Source organism: Carettochelys insculpta, chromosome 18 (genome assembly GCF_033958435.1).
Source record: "Carettochelys insculpta isolate YL-2023 chromosome 18, ASM3395843v1, whole genome shotgun sequence".
Classification (NCBI taxonomy): Eukaryota; Metazoa; Chordata; order Testudines; family Carettochelyidae; genus Carettochelys; species Carettochelys insculpta.
Window position 1 is genome coordinate 26,064,521 of NC_134154.1, and position 27,059 is coordinate 26,091,579.

The 27,059-nt window shown below is 42.3% G+C and overlaps 1 protein-coding gene and 1 long non-coding RNA gene across 2 annotated transcripts; one reads left to right on the forward strand and one right to left on the reverse strand.

Moving 5' to 3' along the window:
• Nucleotides 1-26,970, reverse strand: RHOF (ras homolog family member F, filopodia associated). The gene is made up of 5 exons (XM_075012419.1): nt 26,800-26,970; nt 25,835-25,922; nt 6,685-6,794; nt 5,170-5,304; nt 1-3,207 (listed from the first exon to the last, which is right to left on the reverse strand). Exons 1-5 carry the CDS (start codon nt 26,968-26,970, stop codon nt 3,043-3,045), a joined length of 669 nt encoding a protein of 222 aa, XP_074868520.1. The 3' UTR covers nt 1-3,042.
• On the forward strand, nt 3,224-14,220 carry LOC142022502 (uncharacterized). The gene is made up of 3 exons (XR_012647979.1): nt 3,224-3,497; nt 3,599-3,762; nt 7,822-14,220. It is a non-coding gene; the product is annotated as an uncharacterized LOC142022502 (long non-coding RNA).
• Nucleotides 26,971-27,059: the final 89 nt, after the last annotated feature.

The following is a 27,059-nucleotide window of genomic DNA, read 5'->3' on the forward strand; positions in this document are numbered from 1 at the left end:
TTTCAGCGCTTCATTAGTGATCTTCAAAATGGCCATGCAAATGGCCATTTTGAAGTTTTGGGCTAGTGTAGATATAGCCATCAAGTTTTAGGCATTGCTTTTTAGAGAACACTGAATTTTTGCCTATATGCTACAACTTGCTCTGCAGTAAGATTTTTTTTTTTTTTTTTTTTTTATCTCTTTGCTAAGAAAAGCACACATCCACACCTTAGTGTGTTTTTCCATTTGGTGAGAGTATGTAGCTCCTGAATCAGAGCTTTTTAATGGAAGTTTTCCTTCCCTTAACGTTCAATCTGAGCACACTGCCTCTAGAGCTGAATAGAATGTCCAAGGCTTGTTTTTGTTTTGGATTTACAAATTTATTCCATTTTAAGCTTGGAGATATGTAAAGGTGTCCATGAATCTTAACTGTCCTTGGATATTTTTTTTGAAGGTTTGTTTTGGGGTCTGTTCCAAGTTAACAAAACCTCTGTATCCCTTTAGCATACAATACAAAGGAAATAGGGAAAAAAAATCCATGTTGGTGCAATCCATATCTCCGCTGTATCCACAAACAAATCAAACTGGAAAATGTGCTGTTTCTAATCTAATAATCTGACCTTTGGAATTTTTGTAGCTAAGCTTTCAGGTGTCTCCCTGTTAGCAGGAATCCTGGCAAAGACTGCAAATGTAAGTGCCTCAGATGAGGGAACTTGCTGACATGCTATGACCACAATTAACTCTCCCCCTAAGGTGGACTGTACATTGACCCCAACCCATAGCATATTTCCGAAAACCCACCTCTTGCAAAATTTATCTTTTTTAAAACATACTATTTCTGTAGTGTAATTGGGGAAAAAGTTCAACTGTAGAAATCTCACATACAGTGCTTTTCTTGTTGTGAGGGGAAAAAAGATGCTGGAAATACCCCCAGTCCCAAACCACCCCAAGGCATAACCCCCTGCAGCCCCAAACCACTGTCCCCCAACCCAGGCTTTACTTACCTTACCCAGGAGCTCTGTGTGCTGCCAGCCACTGTCTCCTCTTTACGGCGGCTATGCAGTTCCCTCCAGCACCCCCTATGTAGAGTGCAACAGGGGCAGCTTGCAGCACCCTTCCATGCTCAAACAGTAGGAGTCAATTTAATTGGTTTAGCAGCTTGGATCCCTCCTGCTGGCCAATAAACCAATTAAACAGAGTTGTACTCTTTTCAGTGTGGTAATAGTGGGAGCTGGAAATGGCTCCTACAGAGCCACATGTGGCTCGGAGCAGCCCAACTGGCTTCCAAAATGGCAGCACCAGGAAAAAACAGTGCTAGAACACTGTTCTGATGCATTCTGTTGGGGGTGGGGGGGAAGCCCTGTACATACATTAAATTTCTCCAAGACTTTCAAGTCTTGGGATGCAGGTGCTAATTTGAGGGGCTGCAACTAGAATGCCTGCATGCATACCTGTTAATTATACATACCTGACAGTAAAATAGTCATTGTAGGGCAGCAGGAATAATTTGATTTCATCGTATAATTCTCAACATGGATGTAAGCAGCACACTTCGGCTACATCTACACGTGAAGCCTACATCGAAGTAGCCTATTTCGATGTGGCGACATTGAAATAGGCTATTTCGATGAATAACGTCTACACGTCCTCCAGGGCTGGCAACGTCGATGTTCAACATCGACGTTGTGCAGCACCACATCGAAATAGGCGCAGCGAGGGAACGTCTACACGCCACAGTAGCACTCATCGAAATAAGGGTGCCAGGCACAGCTGCAGACAGGGTCACAGGGCGGACTCAACAGCCAGCCGCTCCCTTAAAGGGCCCCTCCCAGACACACTTGCGCTAAACAGCACAAGATACACAGAGCCGACGAGTTGCAGACCCTGTGCATGCAGCATGAATCCCCCGCTGCAGCAGCAGCAGCCAGAAGCCCTGGGCTAAGGGCTGCTGCACACGGTGACCACAGAGCCCCGCACGGGCTGGAGAGACAGCGTCTCTCAACCCCCCAGCTGATGGCTGCCATGGAGGACCCCACAATTTCGACGTTGCGGGACGCGGATCGTCTACACGTTCCCTACTTCGACGTTGAACGTTGAAGTAGGGCGCTATTCCGATCCCCTCATGAGGTTAGCGACTTCGACGTCTCGCCGCCTAACGTCGAAGTTAACTTCGAAATAGCGCCCGACGTGTGTAGCCACGACGGGCGCTACTTCGATGTTAGTGCCGCTACTTCAAAGTAGCGTGCACATGTAGACACAGCTTTCAATTGCAACACATCACACGAGCACATTGTATTAAATAAATTACACTTTTATTTAAAATAAGCTTTTTGCTTGTATTGCACATAATATCCTCTCTCGGTTGCAAAATAGTGGCTGCTGTTACCTGCCAGAGGTATAGCATTTAGCAAGATGTATCAAATCTGCACTGAATACTTTTACATCCTAAATTATAGGATAATCAAAACACCTTCCATTATCATAAATCAAATCTGAAGAGACTGAAGAATGGATTTCTACGCTGCTGCTTTACAGAGTGGACGCTCTAATAGGAGCAGCAGAAGAGTACATGTACATAGGAGTGGGCAGTTGCTTGAGGCCAGGGGAATGGTTAATAGAGCTGTTGCTTTGTAATTAGAACTCCTTCATATAGATCTTTAATTCTTATCCTCTCTGAATCTGACAGTCTGCTTTGCTTTAACCTCACTCGAGAAATACCTATTTCTATCTTTTCCATGTCAATTCAGTAGTGAACAAGACCAATAAATCAGAACCAGATGTATAGCACCTATGTGCTAGGAAAAAACTATGAAACAGTCAAACTCCCCATGTATAAATAAAAGAGAGTGGATTTGGAACACGACTTGATATTTACAGCCAGCTACCACAAACTTAATGTTGATAAAGCACTCTGAAATCTTCACATGCAACAAAAGCACACGATATTATGAAGTCAAAGTAGGAATAAAAACAATGAAAAAAGAAATTTAAAAAAATAAACTATTGGTAAGACATGAATCAAGGTTTTTACAAGCTCTTCTACAGTCCCAGTGGTCTGAATCATCATAATATCAAACAGCGTTTCTTCTTTTTTCGGCGCTTAACTTTTTTCATGGCATTCAACGCGATGTTTGTTGCTTCTTTAAAAATATCTTCCACGTTTTCTCGACACTTGGCTGAGCATTCCAGATAAAGTTCTCCCCTTATCTGCTGACAAACTGCTTCACCCTAGGAAAAATGAAAGTAGCAAACCTAAGTATTCTTGGAGTTACAAAGTAGGCAGTATAAGTGGTATTACTCTTAAGCTCTACCATAATACGAATATTTAATGATAAATTGAGGGGCTTAATTTATAGAACAACTTTATTGATTTGTAAAAGCTTAATCTAAAACCAGCTTGGAAGTGCAATGCAGTGGAGATTCCTTGGTGTAAACTTTACCTAATTTGTGTGTTTTCAAATTTAGCTTCTAAACAGGATGTCTAAAACCCATACTGGAACAGTTAAATTAGCAATAAGGTATGTATTCAGTCTGTCAAGACCCATATGTGAAAGTTGGGTCCACTGTATTGTATTGTTACAATCAAATTGACCTGATCTCAATTTTACACTTTCCCCAGTTTCAGATGTGAGCAGGCTCCAGCGGCGAAAGATGAGCGTTTGAACCCCATGCTCAGTTTGTGGCATTAGAACCATTGTGTTGTGCATGAATGGCCCCTCTGCATGAACCAGGAACAGTGTGGATGAGTTTCAGAAGTCAACTCAAACGGATGGGTCAGTCAAGGTAGGGCACTTACTAATTGAAAACAGCAAGAATTCCACTCTACAATACAATCTGCTGGTATATGCCTTTTACCTGTTTGAGGTCTGACCTTTATTGGGAAATGTATACTGTGTATCAGAGGAGCCTGTGAAAAAATCTACTCAAAGCTGGGACTGAAGCCAAGGCATTTAGGGAACAAAGCAGCAGTTCCAAATCTTGAGCTTAAGGAGGATCTCTCCCACAGGGACATATGAAACCTAGGGAATGTCTGCAAAACAGCTTTATTCTGGAATGCTATTCTGAAATAGCTTAATTTGAAATAACACTGCTATACACAAAAATACATTTTGAAATTGCACTTAGCTGTTTTGAAATAGACTATACTTGCAGATGATTTATCTCAAAATAGAGCAATCAGATGCACTGGCTTATTTAGAAATAGGCGCTATTCCTTGTGCAGAGAGGTTTACCAATTTCAAAATAAGTCAATCCCTGTTTTGAATTTTTATTTCAAAATAGTGGTTGCATCATGTACACGCAAGGATAATGATTTCAAAATAACAGCTGTTATAAAACTTCATAATTTTAGTTTAGCCACATTGTTGAACAGGGTCTGAAAAGTTTGTGAACTAGGTCTTTTTAAGGCACACTGGGTGTGTGTGTGTGTGTGTGTGTGTGTTTGTTTTGTTAGAAGAGTGCTTTCATAAATGTCTACGTTTTCTTATGGGTAGAATAGTATCAAGGGCCTTGGGCAGCATCTGAGCCGAATTAAATAATAAAATGCTGCCATATCCCTGACACCGGTAAATGGAACCATTCTACACAATGGGAGACAATGTGCAAAATTTCAGAGTGACAGACTTTTTTCCTGACTGACTGGAAATAACATGCATCATTTCTAACACTGATGCAGAAATAATTCCTTTTCAAAGCCTGACAGTAATTACTAGTGGTTCTCGTTTTTCAATATTGCAAAATTTGGTACGCTTCAAGTCATTGTTGCGCAAACTTGCATACAGAATACTCAAGTTTTGTTGCTGTCTCAGTGACCTATAACAGGAGGGAAGACTGTTACAGGAAAAACAGAGGCAGCAAGACGTAGGTTCTAACTTCATTTCTGAAGATGTTTCCTGTGCAACATGGAACTAGTCATTTCACCTCTGACTAATTTTCCTCATCTGTAATGTGGAGCTAGCCTACGTAGTGTGTGTGTCATTAGGCTTGGTTAATGTTTGTAAAGTGGTTCTTCAAAGGTAAATTTTGCATCACTGAGCAACAGTAGCTTTTGAGGTGAGATGTTCTTTTTTTGAATCAAGATTTCGCATGCCTTCGATTAGTCATGGCAGTGCTTACTATGCCTGAGTAATAGTACCATGGTCCCAGACATGTGCCTATCATTCATGCAGAGGACAGAACTCCTATATGTACCTGGTTATACGTGACTGGTTCCTGCTGAGATGATCTGAGCTTACGTAAATGCTCTTTGTCCTTTCGAAGGTCTGTTTTGCAGCCAATAAGTATTAGAGGAACTCCCCGGCAAAAGTGACTTACTTCAGGATACCACTGAGGGGAAAACTAAATGTTTAGATAAGCTTAAAAAAAATCAAAATGACAATGTGTAGAAACAAAATTAGCATTCAATTTACAACAAAACTGTAGAAAATACACAGTGCTAGGAACAGGGGAGGCTATTAGAGTATTTGTAGATATACCACATCCTGATCTGTAAATGTGTGGAGCCCCTCCTTTCCTTAAAGTATTCAGAGGTAAACTGTGCTTTGGTCAAGGAGGGCTAAATCTGTATAACCTTACCTCGTACATTGTTTTAGTGCACAAGGGCAGGTTTGAGAGAGTGCGAGCAAGTTGGGAAACTAGCAGTTTCTTTAGGACATGAACTTGATCCCTTACATTCTCAGAATTTCTATCCTGGGCAATTAAATGTTGCTACTGACTTCAAGAACGCAAGGCTAGCCCCACAACTAGCATGCTGTTCAATAATGTATTCCGAGAGCTAAGCAACTATCACTTCTAGACACAGATTATTTTATTTATATAATAAAGGCATCTAAGAGCTCCAACCCACATCAGGAACTGTACAATCATGTAGGTAAGACATGGTTCCTGCCCCCAAACAGCTCCCTTGCATTAGTGTAAACCCCAAATAAATCCTCTAAAGTCAGGTGCAAGACTGGAATCCAGACCAGTCTTACTTTTGATCTGTTTTTAGTCTTCAAGCATTTACTTTAGAGCATCACCAAGACTGAGGAGCAATAGTAAATTAAAATATAAAGAGGTGCATACATTTACCTCCCTTGTATCAAATGCCATACAATGCTAATTTTAGAATTCACCTTCTTTGAACACACACATTTGGTGCAGGGTGGTATCTCACTGTTTCAGAATTGCTTAAAAACAGGCTGTAAAAAAATCAAACACTATAAAGGAGGGAAGGGCTACTTTGTATATTCTGAAACATGCGGGATGCTGCTGACAGAAATTAGAGGGACACTGACAGCTATTACACAGGGTTTTTTTTGTTTTACTCTTTATAATGTTTAATACAATCTTAAATTTTGAAAATAAGAATTTGGATCTAATTTGTACAGCTATACAGACAATGGCAGCAGGAACAGCTGCACACGCTGACAGTATTGCTGAAGCATCAATAGGGTGAAAACTGAGTGCAGAATTAATTTTGCCCTTCTGGTTTCTCTGTATTTTTTATACCATTTTTGAAACTAGGAGGACCATAAATATTGGAAAAACTTATCTAGAACTCAGCTGTCTCAGGCCCAGTGCTAGATGTATGAAAAATGAACACTGCATTTATTATAATCTTGGAGTGGGCGTGCTAAAAGCATTGTTGCAAATCAGTCATTTTGCCACCCATCTAGCATAGTAAATTTAACATGAATGAGATGATAAATTATGAAAGTCTCTTACCTTAATTAAAACATTATCAAAACTAGTAGGGCTCATAACATCATAACAAATTAAAACCATGTTTGTATTCTGGTATGAAAGTGGTCGTAGACGATCATAATCCTCCTGCCCTGAACCAGAGGAGAAAAAGTGATAATGCCGTGGATAAAGGAAACCTCATTCTTTACAGTATTTTAATATAGATATTTTTAAAATCTGTCCTTTGCCCATAGTATCAATCTTGCCTTAAATATAGTAATTACACAGATTGTAAACATTTTTAATAAATCGTTGTCCTCAATAGGATCAGTTCCTTGTTTGACAATGTATAAGAGAGATTTTGGAGCCCCAACTGGATAGTAAAAAGTCTGTCAAAATTGAGTCCTTGTGAAATCTCAGTATAGGACAAAAGAATTTTTCAACAACTGTTCAGTATTTTGAATATTGAGACTAAGTGAGACACAAATCCATATGCTGCAGGATCTGAAACATTAAGGCTGGACTGTTATTCACTAGGAGAGAGACAAACACACCATGACTCATAGCAAATTTATTGATTTAAAAACTGTGGAACTGGCAAGGTCTTGTTGATGTACAGGATTCAATGGAGGGCAGAAATCACGCCTGCTTTTTGCGAAATGTGAATGCATCAAAATAAAAGGCTTAAATAACAAACTTGCTTCTTACTGACAAGGGTAAGCAGAGAGGTAACCAGCATAACTCTCATCCCTTAGGTGGATTGCAACCCATTAATAAGCACAGCCTTATAAAGCTATGTTGTACAGCATGCCCACTTCTAAAGGGCCCTATTGCCAGCTGATAAATGATTTTACAAGATACACAGCAACAAGAGCCAGTCTTAAAGCCTATTTCAGAGATCGGTTAACAGAGCTGCCACTTGGAAATGTCTTCAAAAATTTCCTTTTAGGAATAATTTGACATCTGGGGAATTCATTTTACTATTCACACATTCACATGAGAAATCTGGTCTACTTTTATTTGAGGTACCAGTCACTTTCAAATCAGAGGGATCGCTGTCATGTCACACTGAGCGAGTGGCTTGAGGTGGCCAAACAGAAGTAGAGACTAAGAAATCAAAGATGCTGTTTCATCAAAGGCCAATGTTCCAATAGCATGTTTGTCAAAATTTTCCTGCAGATGTTTAAGCAGACAGCAAAGACTTTGATGACTGCATGAATGCTGTCCCAGCTGTCAGGTATGTCAGCAGGAAGTTCTGAATTTCCCAGAAGTGAATCAGGGACATTTGATTCTTTTTTGATTATTTCCATATAATTACTGAGTACTGTGTGTGCCTGATGCTGTACAAAAATAGAGGGAATTCCTGTCTGCTAACATTTCTCAATATAATTTTAATAAACAGCTGTTGTACCATAGTATTCAACACAAAGCCCTGCACTTATTGTATTCAAAATGCTTTAACTTCAAAGTACAATGCTATAAAGAAAGGCATGGATTTAAAACTGCTACAGCAGGATTCCCTAATAAATGAGCCATTATTCAGGTTTCTACAACTATTTGCATCGGGATGCTTGTTTAGCATTCAGTTCTACAGCGTGCCAAGACCCTCTCACTTTAGTGAAGAGCATTTAGTATTTCTGAGGAGATGCTTGCAGTGCAGATTCAGGCCCTTAAAATTTTAGTCCCAAAATAAGACACTTAGGGCTTGTCTACACTACCTCCCTGCTTCAAAGGGAGGATGTAGGGTGTTCGGAGATTATTAATGAAGTGCAGCGTTGCATATGCAGCGATCCATTAAGCATACCCCCTCCCCCAGAGGAGTAAAGGGACTTTGAAGTACCAGTGGGTGAGCCGCGGCTAGATGCGAGCCAGCACTTGGAAGTTTAATACTTCGAAGATGCCACGGGGGGTTGGTAGGGGGTATTTAGTACTTCATTAATAATCTCCCAACACCCTACTTACCATCCTCCCTTTGAAGTAGGGAGGTAGTGTAGACACAGCCTTAAGGAATTTCTTTGTGCTTAGCAGTATTTATACAACATGCCAACAACTGTGTTTCAAATCTTCTCATATTCTGAAATCTGCATAGCTGTTTTCATCAGATTTACCACTTTTTTTTTTGGAGGGGGGGCAGAGTGGGAGGGTAATGTAATGCTTTGCTTAGGTGATCATCTAAAGTTGTATTAAATGTCAGGAGGAACAAAACGAAAATTAGTTGTAAAGCAATAGTGCTAGGATTTGTGTGTTTGAACATGTTTTTCACTTGTGTATATTATTCTTAGCCTCTCCAAAGGCAACTGTATATAATCAATCTGCCCTCTAGGAGCCAGTTAGAAAGCTACCAACTGCAGTATCTCAATTCTTTTGCTGCTACTTTGCCATAACACTGGTGATTTCTGAAGCACATTAATGGGTGTTCCATTTTACTAACTCACAATGACCTGGTCCAATCTGGAACAGAATAGAAACCCTTTGGATGAGGAACATGGCAGGGATCTCAAAACAGCTTTTTTTGATAGTGAAAATGAAACTAATATAAGAAACAGATGTGACATCCCCTGGCTTCAGCTTCCCAATCAAAGTTGAGGATGGTGGGCAGAGAAGAACCAGGTATTTTATTTTTAGACTAAAATAACCAGATAAAGGCATGAGAGAAATCCTATATTTTCACCAGCGTAACTTTATTTTACATATTTCATACATCTGAGGAATGGCAACTGCAGAACACAGGAAAACTAAAATACACAAGCACCATGATGCCAAGGCTAGAGAGGAACTGGTTTATGGAAAATATCACATGATCTGATTCTGGAGAGTTCTTATTTGTTTCTCTTCACCTGTCCTAAAATGAACAACTACAGAGCAGTTCTTAAAAACTGTTCTGGGTTTCAACTGTAGCAGGTAAAAGTTAATTTTTTAAACAACACTGGAAGATGGTCACTTCCAAGTTATCTCTGTTGCAATCACTTACATTGTAGTAGATGTATAAAAAGAATAGTGCAACAGGAAATGGTTGCCTGTATATGAAATCCTATTGTCTGAGCTCCTATGCTTTATCTTTTTTGTGAAAAGAAAAACAACAAAACCTGTGTGAAGGAAGGAATGCTTGAACATAATCGCAGGAACATACTAGAAGTAGCTTTAATTGAGCTAAATAAAATCTTAGTACATGCTTCAGCACCTGGTAGCCCCATAAACAACTGTCCAGGGTTCTCTATTGGCATGTACAGATTTAGCTTGGGTATATCTACTTAAGCTGAAATCACATGACATATCCCAAATGTGTTCAATTAACTGCCACAAAGAAGCTGGAGGTGGAGGCTAGAGATGTGCATATTGTAACTGAGTTGCTGGTGGACTTCCATCCCCAGCACCAAGAACAAGACTAAGGGAAAGGTTTGGGCCATAGAGGCTTCTGGGAGGGGCAGCATCCTAAATCAATATCTAGCTATAGAGAAAGCATTATGTTACCCAAAGTAATCACTCAAACCACAGTGGGGAGGAAGAAGGAATCAGGCTCAGAAAAGACACCATTTGGGCAGCAGGTTAAAGGCAGCAACCTGAATGCTGTCTGCAGAAGACCTCCATGCCCACACCTCACTGGCATCACCAATTTAGAGACATCTTGGTTTAGTGACTACACCATCAGACCCCCTGCTGCTGCAAAGCTAGTATTTCCACATTTGAAATCTTGTCAGGCAAAACTATGACTTTGCATCCTGAATAACATTTTTAAATATTATGGAAATGTTAACCACATTTAAAAAAAAACAAACACACACTGACATTTAAGAAACAGGAAGAGGATATACAACTAAATCACTGAGCTTTATTCAATTTTGGATGTCAGATTCTACTTCCAAAGCCAATCCTCTTTCATTCCTTGAACCTCCTACTGAGATGGTTAACAAAAGGGCTAATTAAATATAGTGGGGCGGGGGGTCATCTGTGTAATATGGAAAACTGTCTATTAGGAAGTGGTGTAAAATTTCATAATGAGGCCAATGAATACCATCAGATGATTGTGAACTTCAAACTATTTGCCACATCCCAGGTTTGACAGGAAGCTAATTACATTAAATAACATTTTGAGACACTAAATCCAGGTAACTCAATTAATCTGGATCTACTTAATCCAAAAAGTAAGCTGTAAGAGCCTTTCTTCTTTCCCTCAAACACAGTAATGAGAAGTGTCAAAATGGCAGAACCATCAAATTCTTATCTTGCTGCGCATGAACATGCGTACACATGCACACACCAGAAATCCAAAACTTAAAGACATTTCACAAAGCTTTTCACAGCTTTCACCCTTATGACGACATACAAAAATAGCTGTGTAAGAACACCCTTTTCTCAGCCAGGTTACCCAGGCTGCGGTCAGAATTTCTTCACTTTATTCTTAGAACAGAGTTGCACGGCAGAACAGAAGGGGTCAGTGAGCTCACACACACAACTTCTGATTATCTGTGTTCCATCTGTTTTGATTCTCCTTCTCTTGATGTGTTGTCTGAAATGGTGTATAAAAACTGCATTAAGATTATTTTCATCATATGTACTTCTGCTTTCAAAATGTTCATACTTTCTGTTCTCACAGTATTGTAACTATTAGCATTATTTTCCTGCATCTGTGTGCCCTGAGCAAGTTGTCTGCACAGTGCTTCGCATGGTAGAGCTTATTTCAAGAGATGTTTTGTTTCTTGTCAAAAACTGCATGCTTGCCTGTTCACCAGAAATGGCAACTAATTGTGCTGTCAAAACCTGGCCTTAAGAAAATGTGGGACTTTTCTCTCTTCCTGTTCCCCATCAGACAGGAGGAAATTAGACCAGGTGTACCCTGTTTAACCAGGAACAAAAATGGGACATGTTTGAGTTGTTCAGCCTGCAGGAGGCCCTAAGCAGCTTGGATTGATTGTATACAATACACACTGCACAAGAACATAATTAAAATTCTCTCTTAACAGCCAAGATCCTTGGCAAAAAATCATGACATTTTCAATCATCTGAATGGCTATTAAACTTTGTAGGAATAATTGAATAACTAAAACAAATTAATTATTTCTCTATTCCATAACATACTGTCCATGTAAAAAGGTGCAACACCTAAGAATTTAGACCAAGTCTCAAAGAACATGAGTTTAAAGGAAAATGTAAAACTCCTATAACAATAACCAATTATGCAATACCCTACCCATAACAGATGTTTTTTCCTACCTCTGCCAGTTTGTTTTGGTTCTGTCTTGCTGCATGAAAGTCTGTATCTTTTGTACCTTTTAATCTTAGCTGGTGTTACCGTAAATTAAATAGAATTCTTTTTTAGTGTAAGGTTTTTTTGTGGAAGTGAGTACCACGAATTAATTATACATTGTATAATTAAAACTGAAAAGCAAAAATATTTTATTGCCTGTGTACTTCACTTTGATAATGCAAAAAGGAAGGCATTAATGTAATTTACACATTCTTTTAGATTTTTCTCAAATATTTTAATTACCAAATAATTGAATTTTTACTACTAGAATATCGGGTCCCATGGAACTACAATTGACAAAGGAAAATTATATTTAAAATTTAAAATGTCAATGTCATCCTCTGAAGTGACCAGCAAGAGTGCTGCTCTCTCTGGGTACGTGAAGGCAGTTGAAGATAGGATTGCAGCATGGGTAGGCATAAATGCACTAGCTTTAAGTTAGTTCACGTGACTAAATAGCAATGACGATGGGGCTGCATGGTCTGTGGATGCTCATCTGGGTACACGCTTGCCTTGCAAGCACATTACCATTAATCTTCACTGCTGTAGTTACCAGTCGTAACTAGTTTAAGAATAGTCCCAATATGCCTGAGTTGCAATTTCACCTCTGAATGCAGTGTAGACGTAACCTTAGTATTACACTTAGAACTGCCATTGCCATGAGCTGACGGGCTGGCAAAGGAGATTATTTTCAATGTATATGTTCTTAGGATCGTGCATATTACTTCAAAGGCCATGCAATCATTCTGCCTCAAATTAGGTGTATTTCCTATTAAAGTGGACATTACAATCACATAATCAAGAACCTCTAAGTTAAAGAAAAATTCTCAATTCTCTTTAGTCTGCGGTATCTTAAGGTTGTACTTTCAGAACTCAGTTTAGAAAATCTGAGGAATTTTTTTTTCCTGTCAGATGTATCTGACTTACATAAATACATTTCCCCCCCCCCCCCAGGAGGCCCCTTGGTTGTTTTCAGGGTACCCAGGACTGTGAGTCATCTTGTTATCCTATCTCCAGCATGAGAGAGCCTTACTTGTCCTTGCCTGGGTTCCTTTAGCATCCTGTGATCCACTCACTTTCCTCCAGTGTAGTGCCCTCTCTTGTTCTGCAGGTTACCTATGTGTGCACCCCAATCCCTAAATTCCTTTGAAGCATTCTCATGTGCTATCCAGCACCTGACAGTGGCTACTCCCAGAACTATCAAGTTTATTGTTCAAAGGGAATATTACACACCAGCTTATATGATCCAGCTCAGAATCATGCTATTAAAGTAGAGTTTAAAAAAACAAAAACAAAAACCGCCATTGAAGACTCAAGCTTCAGAAAATAGCAAAGGTATTGGAAACAAATGGTTACATACAATAATCTGACATTTGTTTCTTACCCCCAAAATATTTTATAGTATTTTCAACCAAGGTTGCCTGAGATCCTATGTTCAAGGATGTAAATGCACTGTTCACTTCCTTCCTAGGATAGTGAGGTGTCTTTCTGCTTCATAAATATGCCCCCAAAGTTCATTGGCTTTATTCTAAGCCAGGATAACCACTCAAGATTTAATTTTCCTGTGTGCTGCTTCCCTGTTCACATTTCCTCGCTAACTTCTGATTTTGTGTGCAACAGGGAATCCATTGGGTTAGTTTATAATGATTAATTTACATCTTGGCAGAGACAGACATGCTTCTTATCTTCTGTTTGGAGGAAACTTTGTTTTCATTTCTGCTTTGGTACAGACTTTAAAAATGTATTCGTGATATATACATAATTCCTTGCATAGATTCTGTACATTGTTTTTCACAATATCATTGATTACTTAGTGTGACCTGCTTTTCATTTAGGATTTCTGTAAACTAGAACAAACATGCTCTGTTCAAAAGAGTCTTGTAATCCTGTTGCCAATTGCCATTAAGGGGTTCTTGGATCACTGGTCCTCTTTCTCTCTATCTCCTTTGGAATCATGAAAGTAACTCTCTCACATACCTTTTTTTTTTAAACTCCTCATCCACAGGTTTTCAGTCTTAGTGGAAACCATCCTTGTGGTCATGTAGGACTGGAAGGACTCTGCAGAGAGTCTGTCAGTGTCACTTTTTAATTAGGCTCAGTAAGCAGTCTCCCACCAGTCCCTCTAGAGCTGAATACACTTTTACCTGTCTTCTTGAGATCTTATTGTAGGGAAGAGACCAGCATCAGATATTAAATCTAGATCTCCTGAATTACAACATAAAACACCCCCACCAGTGAACTGTAATTCTCCTAATGCTAAGTGAATGTAGATAATTTATCTCTGAATTTGTTCACTTTACAGTGAGGCACTTTAATTGAATAACCAGAGGCAACATGTATTTGCAGGCAAACAGATATTGCGCACACTTTGTGGGTTGCAGCACACAGACCACCAACTTCCTGCTACAGCACGAAATGCTTCTGATAAGAAAGATTGTAGAGAAAGTTGCACGCAATAATACAAAAGATCTACTGTGGAAAAATGCTTATTCTGTTCACTTTTATTCCAATTCATGATTTCCAAATGTTGCTAAATTGAGGCTGTATAATGAAACATCTCTTCCCTAACTTGAATTAGACTGGTGAAAAATATTAATTTGTTCAATTTCATTTAATATTTTTACATAATCTCCTTGTTCGTTGACTTCACAAAGTGAGAGAAAATGGCTTAGCAACCTGGACATCATGTTTGAAAGACTGAGTTCTTGAAACTACAGGCTTAACACATGGCAAAGCCAACTCATCCTTTCCTCCTGCTGAGGTAATACATTCAGTTATAGAAGTTTTAATATGTGGGAGTGTCTTTGACAAGATCAAACTCTTTAAAAAAAACTCAGGCCTGTTTTGCACTGTGTGGATATTGAAGATCCAAGAGAACTTTCTGGAAGAACAGAGATTTCACTCAATATCCATTGCCAAAGTTTCTCACCTAATAAATTAGTCTTTATAGTGCTACATGACTGCTTTTTTGTTTTGATAGAATATAGACTAACACAGCTATCTCTCTGTCACTCCTCTAACACTGTTACCGTGTGCGCTATTTGGTTGAAGCCCTTCTCCCCAGAGAGCTGCATTTCAGTTGTACTGTAGACGTACAGTTTATGAAATGAGTTGCGTCATAACAAAAAGCACTACAGAAATGTAAACTCTTATTAGAGTTTGTCTGGCTTTGCACATTGGTCACTATTCTGAACTAGACAAAATAGCTTCCAGAGCTTGACTGGTCCTGCTATATGAGTGAAAGATAAATGTTCAAAGGTACCTTGATATTTATGTAATAAGTTTCTTTTGAGACTCAAAGTTTTGTTTCACTCTTAGCAATTTCAACTGTTTTGTGCTTAAATAGATTACTGGGAGATAAAACAGCTCCACCATCTTTAAAATTATTACTTCAACTGCTCAGGTTATCTTCCTTTTCACTAAGCTGATCAGAATCTCATATTACAATCTTGTTACAGTTTTCAATATTAAGGTTTCATACAGACTGCTATGTTTTGCCAATATCAATCTGGAGGCTCTTGGGCTTATAAATGCCATGCACTTAACTATCTGATTCACTTTGGTCAAGTTGATTTTACATGAATCATAATATTAATTATGTCTAGACTAGAGGGTTTTGGGGCCTTCTGACAACAGAAAGGGGTTCCAGGACGTCGGGCAATCCTGTCTGCTGCGCTGCCGCTTTGCTGAGCAGCCAGGTGGTTCAACCACTCTCTGACAACAGAGAAGATTTGCTCTTGCGATCTGCTTGGCAGTCTGGCCAAGATCTGTTGACAGAAGTTCTGTCGGAAGATATTTTCAGAAAAAAATTTGTCGACAAACCGCTCTAATCTAGATATAGCCTAAGGCGGTTCAGGACTGCTCGCTTTGTTTTGCGCAGATACAGGCTAACGCCACTACCCCCTGAGACTTTTTTTCTTTAGATAAGTCACACTACTATGTTTCTGTAATAATACAACACCCACTAGATGACAACCTCTGCTTTGTTTTTCTATTGCTCCCTGGTACCAAAATGTTAACGATATACACAATGGATCCTTTAGCTCATTAGAACTCTACAGTCTGTTGCAATAAAAATGTGAAATAGAGTAAGTGAACATTTTCAGATATTTTTTTCTATTACTGCAGAACAAAAGACAGAAGTTGCTTTACTACAGTTTCAACAGAAGTTGAAAATTGCTTCAAATATTTTAAATATTAATAAAATTCATTCCTCATGCCTTTCATATATCAGCACTCCATTCTCTCATGGACTTGTATTCTGAACAATCAGGAACAGGTAAATTTGAGTAAGTAAACATGTGGCATTAATTTAACTGACTACTATTCAAAACTATTGATTTGGTACTGTTCAGTCAGTAGCTGGCGAACTTTCCAGCTGGCTTTCAGGTGGATGAAGGGAAAGCATGATCCAATCATTAGGTCAAATTCCTATGCGATCTTGGGCAAGTCATTTGGCCCAGATCTACAAAGGTGCACAGGCTCTTTACTTCCATTTATTTATTGAAGTTAGGAGCTTAAATATCTTTCAAGATTTAGGCCTTAGTCTCTCTGTCTCTTTTTCTGCAATTTACAGATGAGGAACTGAAAGTATTTCCCTTCTTCAAAGGGGTGTTCTGAGGAAAAATGCATTAAAAATTGAGAGAAACTAAGATATTGATGTAAAGATGGCCATGTAAGGAGCTAAAATTTTAACTGCTGCCATTGACTAATGCATCTGTGATTAATTCACAGCACATCAGGATTCCTCACTACCACCTGCCCTTGGTGTGAGGAAGGGCTGTGTATCAGTTCCTTGAAATCACCAGGCTGTGGCAACACTGACCTTACTCTCTCTATACAGGATAGTGATAGGCACACATGAATCCTCAAGTCTATCAAGTGTTCCCTGTATAGATCAGGTCTCTTGTCACTGAACACTCAATTACCAGGCCTGCTGTTCCCAAAGGGAACAGGACACATGAGTTTATAAGATTCAGCTCAGGGTCGCTTTACTTAACACCGCTGCATTTATTTATAGTGAAAACAAGAAATTTATTACCAAAGAGCAGACTGCAAGCGACAGTAAGAATAATGGAAACAAATGGTCATATCTAAGGGTGGGGAACCCAAAACACAATGCACTTTCTAGAGATTAAACTTGTTTCCTACTTGTCAAAAGAAGACTCTCAAAGTTCTTTCCAACGTTTGCATTTAACCCTAGTGACCCCTCTTTCATCAAGCAAATTCATTGTCCTTCCCAGGTGAAGGATTCCAGGGTGTCGTCTTGGTCACCTGAATGTACTAGAACTAACCATTGATTTGCACATCAAAATAGGTTCACTCCTCACCCACACTCCTACTACTTCTGGTTATTTTTCTCCCTTTGAAGTTTTCAGGGTCCTTCATTAGCATGTGGTTCATACCAGTGAAAGGAAACCCATTGTGAATGATACAACATTTAATTTACATATAAACAGCCATCTAGATAAACTATCTTCTCTGATCAAAAACCTGTTTTTCACCATTGCTGATAACCAGTTCCTAGGCACAGCTCTTACAGTAATTTTCAGCATACACACAACTTCTTACACAACATTCATACGAGTGTTTTGCAATTATATTAATGACCCCTGTGATACGGGCTTTTTCCTAAGACCTTGCTTGACATCTTTGGTGAGCCACAACGTACAGTAAACCCTCAAGATACGTGCAGTCAAGTTGCACATGTCTCAGGTTAATGTGACTGCTGCCCTTGATGGAAGTGGAAAACTGCTCCTGTCAGGGGCAGCTGCCTGACTCTTGCTGCCTTGAAAGGAGAGGTTTCCTGCTTCTGTTAGGGGCAACAGCCCTGAATCAGGCTGCCATCCCTGACAGGAGTGGTTTTCCTGCTCCTGTCAGGGACGCGTGGCTGCTGCCCCAACGGGAAACTGCTCCTGTCAGGGGCACAGCTGAGAATCAGGCTGCTGCCAACAGGAGTGGTATCCTAGTGCTAGGGAGCTGGGAACAAGGTGGCAGGCTGGCTCTGGGCTCTCCTCTGCTTGTAGAGCAGGGAAATGGAGCAGGGCAGCAGGTGTGGTTAATTTCCTGGCTCCAAGGAGTGGAGCCAGGCTGCCTGGTTCCCCTCCACTGGGTGGAGCCAGGAAACTGACCAGCACTGCTGCCCTGCTCTGCAAGCAGAGGGGAGCTGGGGATCAGGCAGTCCCCTGGTTCCTGGCTCCCTGCCACTCTGGGAGCCAGGAAACTGACCAGCAAACCCAGGGGAGCTGGGAGCCAAGGCGGCACCCTCAACTTGCATGAAGAGTTACGCAGGGGTTGCAGAAACACAACCCCTGTGTAACTCAAGGGTTTACTATATAAACTAGACCCAGGAGCTTCCTGTGACGCCTATTCACCACGTGTCCCCTGTAAGTTGACACCAAGGGTAAGTTGACACCAGGGAAGAAAGTCTATTTCAGATACGCAATTCTAGCTATGCCTTTAGTGTACCAGAATCAACTTTCCTCCCTAGGGTTGGAAGTCTCGCGTCGACTTCCCTTACTCCATGCTATTGCATGGAGCACAGGGGTCAACACTGAGCCCAAAGAGGTTAATTTTGCCCCATCTTAACAAGATGCAGCAAAATCAAACTTCAGACTGAGATTGACTGAGATTAGCCCCAAGAGGCTCCTGTTTCAGTTTCTTAATAAGTTCATTGGCACTGGACACTATATATTAAAAAAAAAAAAAAAAATTAAAATTGCAAACATGACTAGTGATTTTGGATGCCCAACTTGAGACACCTCAATATGCTCAAGATAAATCCATCATCTTCCCTTCAAAAATTATGCCCCTGAATCATAAAAATGTAGGGCTGAGAAGGATCTTGAAAGGTCATTGTAGCGAGGTGCTGTGGCCTCCCCCAGACTCAGAGGCGGAGGAGGCTGCTCAGAGGCCCTGGTGGGTGAGCCCTGAGCCAGAACACCAGTGCCCCGCCCCTCAGAGGGTGGCGCCTAGAGCCCGACGGGCCAGAGTTGGGGCTTGAGGCCCATTAAAGGCTGGGTCACCATGCAGGGAAGAGGCCACTGACAAGGGTCCTGGGCACCAGGGGCGGGGGATCCGCCACTGCCCAGCGTGTCCGCAAGAGTTACCCCCCAGCTGCCCAGACCAGCCTGGGCAGCCACAGATAAGGATGCCCTTGGGCTATTACCCGGTCTTCCCGGACCTACCTGGGTCTTCATGCCGGTGGAGGGCCCCCTCCCCCAAGACCCAGCCAGGACCAGAGAGACTGCCTGGGGCTAGCTACCCAGGGGCCCCAGAAACACAAGATCCCGGAATTCTGCTGGACGCCCACAGTGCAGAGGCCTCCGACCGCCTTGAGCCCACAGTCCTGCCACTGCTGGACTACCCCAATGACATCGAGAGATCCGACTGGCTGGAGCCACCGAGGGCAGACTATCCGGATGAGACCTACCAGCTGGGACCGACAGACCAGGCTGACTGGGACACTGTGCCTGTGGAGGTAGAGGTAGGAAGCAGCCCGGGGAATGATCCCCCTGAGCCAATGACTGTGTGTTGCGGTCTGGATCCCGACTGCCAAGCTCAGGTGTGAGCGATCCATAGGGCCCCGGGCTGGGTCACAGTGGAGTGGGAGGGCCTGTGACCCCCTACCCCCTCCCTGGTGGAATAACCCCTCGCCTCTCTAAAGCCAACCCCAGTTAGGGGAAAACATTGTGACTGCCACCCCACCCTGAACTAAGGGCTGGGCTTCCCAACCTCTGTGTCTGACTGCTGCCCCGCCCTGAACTGAAGGCTGGGCTTTCAAACTGGGCATTTGAGTGTGGCCTCACCCTGAACTGAGGGCTGGGCCCCCGTACTGCGCATTTACCTGGAGCCCCGCACTGAAGCAAGAGCTGGGCGCCCAAACTGTTGGTGGAACTGCTGCCCCCCCCGCACAAGCAGAGGGCTGGGGCCCAAATGTCTGTTGGACCACTGCCCTGCCCTGACCCAAGGGCTAGGCTTCCAAACAGCCTGTGTGACTGCTGCCCCGCCCCGGACTGCGGGCGGGGCTCTCCAGCTGCCCAACAGCCACCAGCCGGCCCTTAAAGGGGACAAAATCCTGGGCCAGCTAGTTACCCGGAGGGCAAGCTGTGTTGGCCCACGCCACCCAGAGAGGGTGCTGCCATGGGCCAGGGTCGTTTAGTCATCTTGATCATTCTCTGGCGCTCAGGCAGGACCAAGTAAACACCTATCCAGGATGGTCTAGATTTGCTCAAAATCTTGCTTTCCAAGTCATTAATGAAAATATTGAACTGGAATGAGCCCAGGACAGTCCCCTATATGACCCCACTAGATATCTCCCCTCACTCCAGTATGATGGTAAATCATCTATAACTCGTCTTTGAATGCAACCTTTCAACCACATGTGTACCCACCTAACAGTAATTTAGACCACAATTCCCTATTGTTTGCTCATGATGATGTCACATGGGCCTTTATTTAGTAAACAGAAGTATTTGGAGCATGGTAGCGCCTAGGCACCCCAGTTATAGACCTGAACCTCATAGTGGGATGTACAGTAAGTTGTATCATGATGGGTACTAAAAAAATTGAGGCATAAAAAATCATTGATACTTTTGGAAATGTAGGCCATTGGTAATAGTCAGATGGCTGCATGGCTTACTCTTCAAAGAAAATTAAAAACAAACTCCCAAATATTTCAGTTAATAAGAAATTATTCATGAACTGCAGACAATATAATGTGCTTTCAAGATACTTTTATGATCACAAACAACACGAAGTCCTGTGGCACATTACAGACTGACAGATATTTTGGAGCATAAGCTTTTGTGGGCAAAGAACTGCTTCATCAGAAGCATGAGTGGGGGTTCTGGTGGAGGATCTAAATTTACAGGCGCATGAAAAGGAGGGAATCCTAGTCAAGAGGAGGGCCACAGTTGACAAGGTCAATTCAGTCACAGAAGATGGTGGCCCATTATCAGCAGCTAATGTGGAGTGTAGTCACTACTACCCTAGGGTAGATACTAAACTTTTCTCTAGACTACGGTCAACAACGTTTCTAAAGCAGAGTGATGAAATTTGACCTTTTGGCCTTTATGTACAGTCTGAGCACCAGCGATACTTTTTAAAGTCACTAAGGCCGTGTCGACACAAGCCCCAAACTTTGAAATGGACATGCAAATGGCCATTTTGAAGTTTACTAATGAAGTGCTGAAATGCATATTCAGTGCTTCATTAGCATGCGGGTGGTCGCGGCACTTTGAAATTGATGCGCCTCACCGCAGCACGGCTTGTCCCGACGGGGCTCCTTTTCGAAAGGACCCTGCCTACTTTGAAGTCCCCTTAGTCCCATGAGCTGATGAGTTGCGTGGCCATTTCGAAGTTTGGGGCTCGTGTAGACATAGCCTAATAGTCCTACTTACAACAGCTTCATTAATAAATGAAGATGCAGAGCTTTCTCATCTAGTTGGAGGTTGGCAGCACTACCTGGTCTTTTGTTAATCCACAGGCAGCATGGCTTTTAACAAGCTCCTGGCTACCTGGGGGAGGAAGGGTGGGACTGAGCTCCAGCCTCATACTGATGAACATTGGCTCATGTGCCACTCTCGTCAGCCGTGCTGGGGGTTGCTTTAGACCAATGGGAATACACTATTTTAGTAATACTAGCATAAGCAAATGCCACACTGGTGCATCAACATTCATCTGACAAAATGATTTACTATACCTTGGTCATGTGATATGCTAAAAATAAAATCACTGTAATGGAACATTGGTCCTGTAACATCTTATTTCCTAAAAATGAATACCTCAGCATTTATGTAGCAGAAGGACAAACACCATCCTTTGAGATTGTTCTGTTTCTATCAAATGCTCAAACTCCCCTCTTTGTACTGCACCATTAAGATTTACAAGAAAGCATGCAGTTCTTGGCTCTAATTCTGCAACCAAAGAAATCAATGGGAGTTGAGCCCATTCGAGCAGGATGAACCTTAGAAGATGTACTCATATTATAAGCTTTTACTGTGAGCAAATAACTAACTTAAGAAAAAGATGAGTTTAAGAGGACCTGTTCTTTACAGTATGAACCCCGTCCACAACTGATCATCTCATGTGAACCGTATCACCAAAAAGGTCCCAATGACTTTTATGGGATTTAATATGGTGATTAAAGACTCACTCGAGCAGATCCCAGTAAAGGATTTGGACTTACGGTTGAAACTGCTAGCAACAATCATTTTAGCCAGTGTTTTGTGGAGCTGGTCACATAGTCCACTAGAAACTGGAACAGTTTCACAAGACAACTGGTGGGAACACATCAGTGAGTTATTTAAAATTAGACTTGACAAAACACTAGAAAACTGTTTAATGGATAAAACGCTGCATTGACAATGGATGGTCGATACAACCCAACAACTTTATTTAAAAAAAAAAAAGGGACACAGTAGTTGCATTCCAAAATTCTACACTAACATATCCCAGACATAGATTATGCACAGCGGATTTCACATCCTCCTTTGCTGAATTTAAAAAAAAATCTCAAAACTACCATATGGTAGCATCCAGATTATCTGTATCAGTGGATTCAATATTAAGAACAAAATGTGTCATAAAAAACAAGGAGACATACTGGCAATTTATCAGGAAAATTTGGGTGAGCAAGATCCTAATGTACTAGAAAAAGTTCACACCAAAGCAGGTGGACTGAAATGTACCCAAAAATGATTAATTTAAATGCTACCAAAAGAGCTAAGATTGTGTCTGCTTAGAAGGCACTTAATTTTGAAGTAAGCCCCACTGAACTCTGTCTCTTCTGTTTTTTGGAAAAACTACTACAGCAGGGGGTTCCCTGGGACAAGCTGAATTATGCTGAAGTAAAATAGGGAATAAACAGATGTATGACATCACGATGATGGCAATGGGCAACCTTAGATTTCTCTTACTTCAGCTTTCTCTATTGTATACTTGAGTGATAGATTCTAAACCTACCTGATTGAACAAGCCATAAGGATTAGCTAAGCTAATCCTTTTTTTTTTCCCCCTAGAAACATCCAAGACAGTGAACAGTTTGGGAATTTTACTTATCAAATCACACACTGCAAGGTAAAGAGTCTTGAAGAATGATGCACTGCAAACTGAACTATTTCAGTTACTAACCAGTTAATTCACTCAGCTATATCCACATCATTTTCACTCAATAAGCAACGGAGAGAAAGCAGTGCTAGTCTATATACTATCAAAAACAAAAAAGCAGAATGGCTATGGTCTGAAGAAGTGGGTCTGTCCCACAAAAGCTCACCTAATAAATTATTTTGTTAGTCTTTAAAGTGCTACTCTACTGCTTTTTTGTTTTGATACTCAATAAGCAGTTTTCTTTGTTTCATTCTTGCAGGTAGGCCCTGCATCATTATCTGGCACTGTTTACATTTTACACATTTTCCCTTTTTACTCAGGGGACAAATTTGTATAAATATTCTCCGTTAGTCTCTCTTACACCCAGAATCCAGGATGTTTTTTCTGAGACAAAAATGGGGGGTATACACAAAGCACAGCATGTGCTGAATGTCATCTTCCCTTTTTCTTTCCAATCCATTCCAGGCCATGTCTACACTAGCCAAAAACTTTGAAATGGCCATGCAAATGGCCATTTTGTAGTTTACTAGTGAAGCGCTGAAATACGTATTCAGTGCTTCATTAGCATGCGGGTGGCCGCGGCACTTTGAAATTGACGCGGGTTGTCCAGACGGGGCTCCTTTTTGAAAGGACTCCGGCTACTTCAAAGTCCCCTTATCCCTATGAGCAGATGGGAATAAGGGGACTTTGAAGTAGCCAGGGTCCTTTCAAAAAGGAGCCCCTTCTGGACAACCTGCGTCAATTTCGAAGTGCCACAGCTGCCTGCATGCTAATGAGGCACTGAATAGGTATTTCAGTGCTTCATTAGTAAACTTCGAAATGGCCATTTTGAAGTTTTGGGCTAGTGTAGACGTAGCCCCAGTGTTCCTTTCTATGCTGCCTTCATCTTTTTCTATATTGTTTCTCTGTCTTTAGGAAAATGGCATAACTAACTCCTTAGCTGCGCTTGGCCAAGGTCCACCACCACATGAGCACAGGACAAAAAAATTTCTGTCTAGCTTGTGCCTTTCTTTGCATGTTATGTATTAGTCAACCGAGAAACGGAAATTGAAAGCCCAGAACTTTCAAGAAGTAGGAACTAGTAATTAGGTTGAACTGACTAGAGGCATTAATTCATTTTATGAGACTCTACCTGTAGTTTTCACTGCTTATGCATCCCACCACTGCATGAGCTGTTTTGGCACCAGTACAGGCAATATGTAGGGGGAACCTAAGATAAGCACATGTCCCACAAATGCCATGTGTGAGAGGGGCAAGGGACTGGCCAGCAGCTGGCAGACCTACGGTCTCTGAGTAGTGTGGGGACTAGCAGGAACCCTGGTGCCTGAAACGGGGTTCAGCCACCACAGCCAACAGAAGCAGTGGGGAAAATGAAGTGACAGCCTCAGCTCTCTCTCCTCTCCCAGCCACATCAGTCAGGGCAGGAGGTGAGCCTCCACATGCACCAGCAGAAACTGAAGTGACACAGCTGGTGAGTGCAAGGGGTGCTGGACCCACTAGTCCCCCTGGGCTGCATCTCTCAAGGGGAGGGGAAGGGGGGAGAGGTGGGGTGGAGGAGGGGATGGGGAAGAAATGGGGAGTGGGTGGATCAGAGGTGGAAAGAGGTGGAGTCTGGGGTAGAGGGAAGTTGTCCTGGCCCTCTCCCATGTTCTCTTTCACCAATTGCTCCTGGGGCCCATGGTCATGGTTTGGACATACTGGAAGTTTACAGACAGTAGACTATTTCCCACAACAACCAAATCCCTTCCAGAGTCACTGCTTTTCAGGATAGTCCCCCATCATGCAAATGTGTCCTGCATTCTTTGTTCCTAGATATAAAAGTTTCCACTTAGCCATATTAAAATACATATTATTTGCTGGTGCCCAGTTTTCCAAACAATCCAGATCATTCTAAATCTTCTTCTTCATTATTTACCGAATGGAATTGCTCCTGGTTCACATTAGTATAACAGAGGAGATGACACAATATTTTAATTATAGGGTTGTCTTTTAAAACACATTTGGACATTTTAGAAGCATTGCTCTAGAAAGTATAATGAACAAAGCTGAATATAAGCCATTCTGTTCAGCTCCTGGAAGACACTGTACAAATTTGTCAACCTCCTAATGTACAGGTTAGGCTTTGTATTTTGAACACTAGCAGGATTTTTTAAAAATCCTTTTTACTGTTTTGAGCACACATGGTGGGAGATTAAAGTATTTTCCTGCCTGATTACATTACATTTTGTTTCTTGGCACTTGATTTTTAATACCTTCAAGATATGCATGCTATTTGGTGTGACTTTCTTAATACTCTCCACTCTTAAGAACAAACCCATGATTAAAACTGTAAATTAATAAGCACTAATGATGTTCTTCTCACTGACAGACACATAGGCATGATTACATTCGTTTATTCTTTCAGGGTTCTCTGTGTTTTGATCTCTTATAATTGTAACTCTTAACACAACCAATAAAAATATTAACAGGAAAAAAATAAGGAAATTTGGGTGTTTTTTTTTCATTCTTTCCAGTATCAGCATGCTGTGCTAATGAAAGAGCACAGGAGCAATCTACTTGGGTAAACCTCTAGTATTTTGCAGGTAAAATAAACAACATGAGTAACAGTTCCTCAAAGATCTGAAATATTAAAGAACAGTTGATATATCAAATAAAAGCATAATCAATCATTTTTGTAGTGCAAAAATTGTTCTGCCATATTGATATTAATAACAAAAACTTTCAGCCAACTTCCCACCTGCCTAAGGCAGATAATCCCTTTCCTAGTACAACAGGGAAAGGGGCTGTGTTGGTTTACTTATTTTTCAAATAAGGGAGCTCTTGTTTAAAGTGACTTACCTGCAGTATCATACAAGTTGAGAATTACTTCTTTATTTCCAACTGTAATACTGGTAGTATACTTTTCAAATACGGAAGGTGCGTATTTCTGTCAAAAAAGGAGATACAATTCTAGTTATATGATACTTTTACACTTTCCTCTTTTCCTCCCTCCAGCCATCTCAAAGCCCGTTTATAAGCACGCATGAATTAAGATTTACAGGAAATCTGGTGCACGGACATTAGCTCGTTTCACTGCTGGGGACGGTGAAGCAGAGGGGATAAAATGACTTGTCCCCTTTCACGTGGGAAGGAGCAGGAAGGATAGGGACAGCACTGCCATCCCCCCCACTACAGCAGCGGGTTTCCATTCCCCGCCACGCAGGGCCCAAAGAGAAGGGAATGAATAATCCGGCTGCCGCAGGTTTCCAGCCTGACGGGCAGCTCGCCCCCGCTCTACGGGGCGCGCGTTTCCCACCCGAAAGCCCCAGCCTACCCCTCCCGCTTGCCGGTCTCCATGCCGAGAAACGAGCCCATCGGTAAAGGCCCCGGGCGAAAGTCGCCCCTCAGCTTCAACCCCCGACGGCGCACGGAAGCGCCCCCGCTCCCCACCCCTCGCCCCCGGCAGGTGCTTCTCGAGCCGAGCACAGACCGGTCGCCCGCGCATCCTGCCGCCGGGCGCTAACCGCCGCCAGAAACCCTCCGCCGCGCGCTCGGAAAGCCCCTTCGCCCCGTCAGTCCCTCCCGCCCGCCGCACGACAACCCTCGCCAGTGCCCGGCCGCGCCTTGCTGAGCGCCCCTGGCTCCGGCCACGGCTTTTCGGACCCAACTTCCCCTCAGCGCTTCGGCCCGCGGCACAACGAGAAATGGGGGGGCGGCTCAGGGGCTCGCGCGGGCGGCACGTGCCCCCTGCGGGCGGGCGGGCGAGTCTCCGCGCGCCGCGAGAGGCGAGGGGCTGCCTGAGGGAGGACCGGGCGCCGACTCACCTCCGGGAAGGCGCCTTTCGCGTACACCATGAGCAGAGACGTCTTCCCGCAGCCTCCATCCCCCACGATCACGATCTTCACCTCCTTCTTCCCGGAGGGGGCGGGCGGGGTCGGGCTCTCCTGGGGGGCCCCGGACCCCTCGCCGGGGACAGACCCGTTCGCTGCGGCCATGTGCGGAGAGTTGGGGCGGGGGGGGCGCTAGAGCAGCAGCAGCCGGCGAACAAGCGGCATCTCTGTCAGGTCGGCTGCCTGTGTAGCCG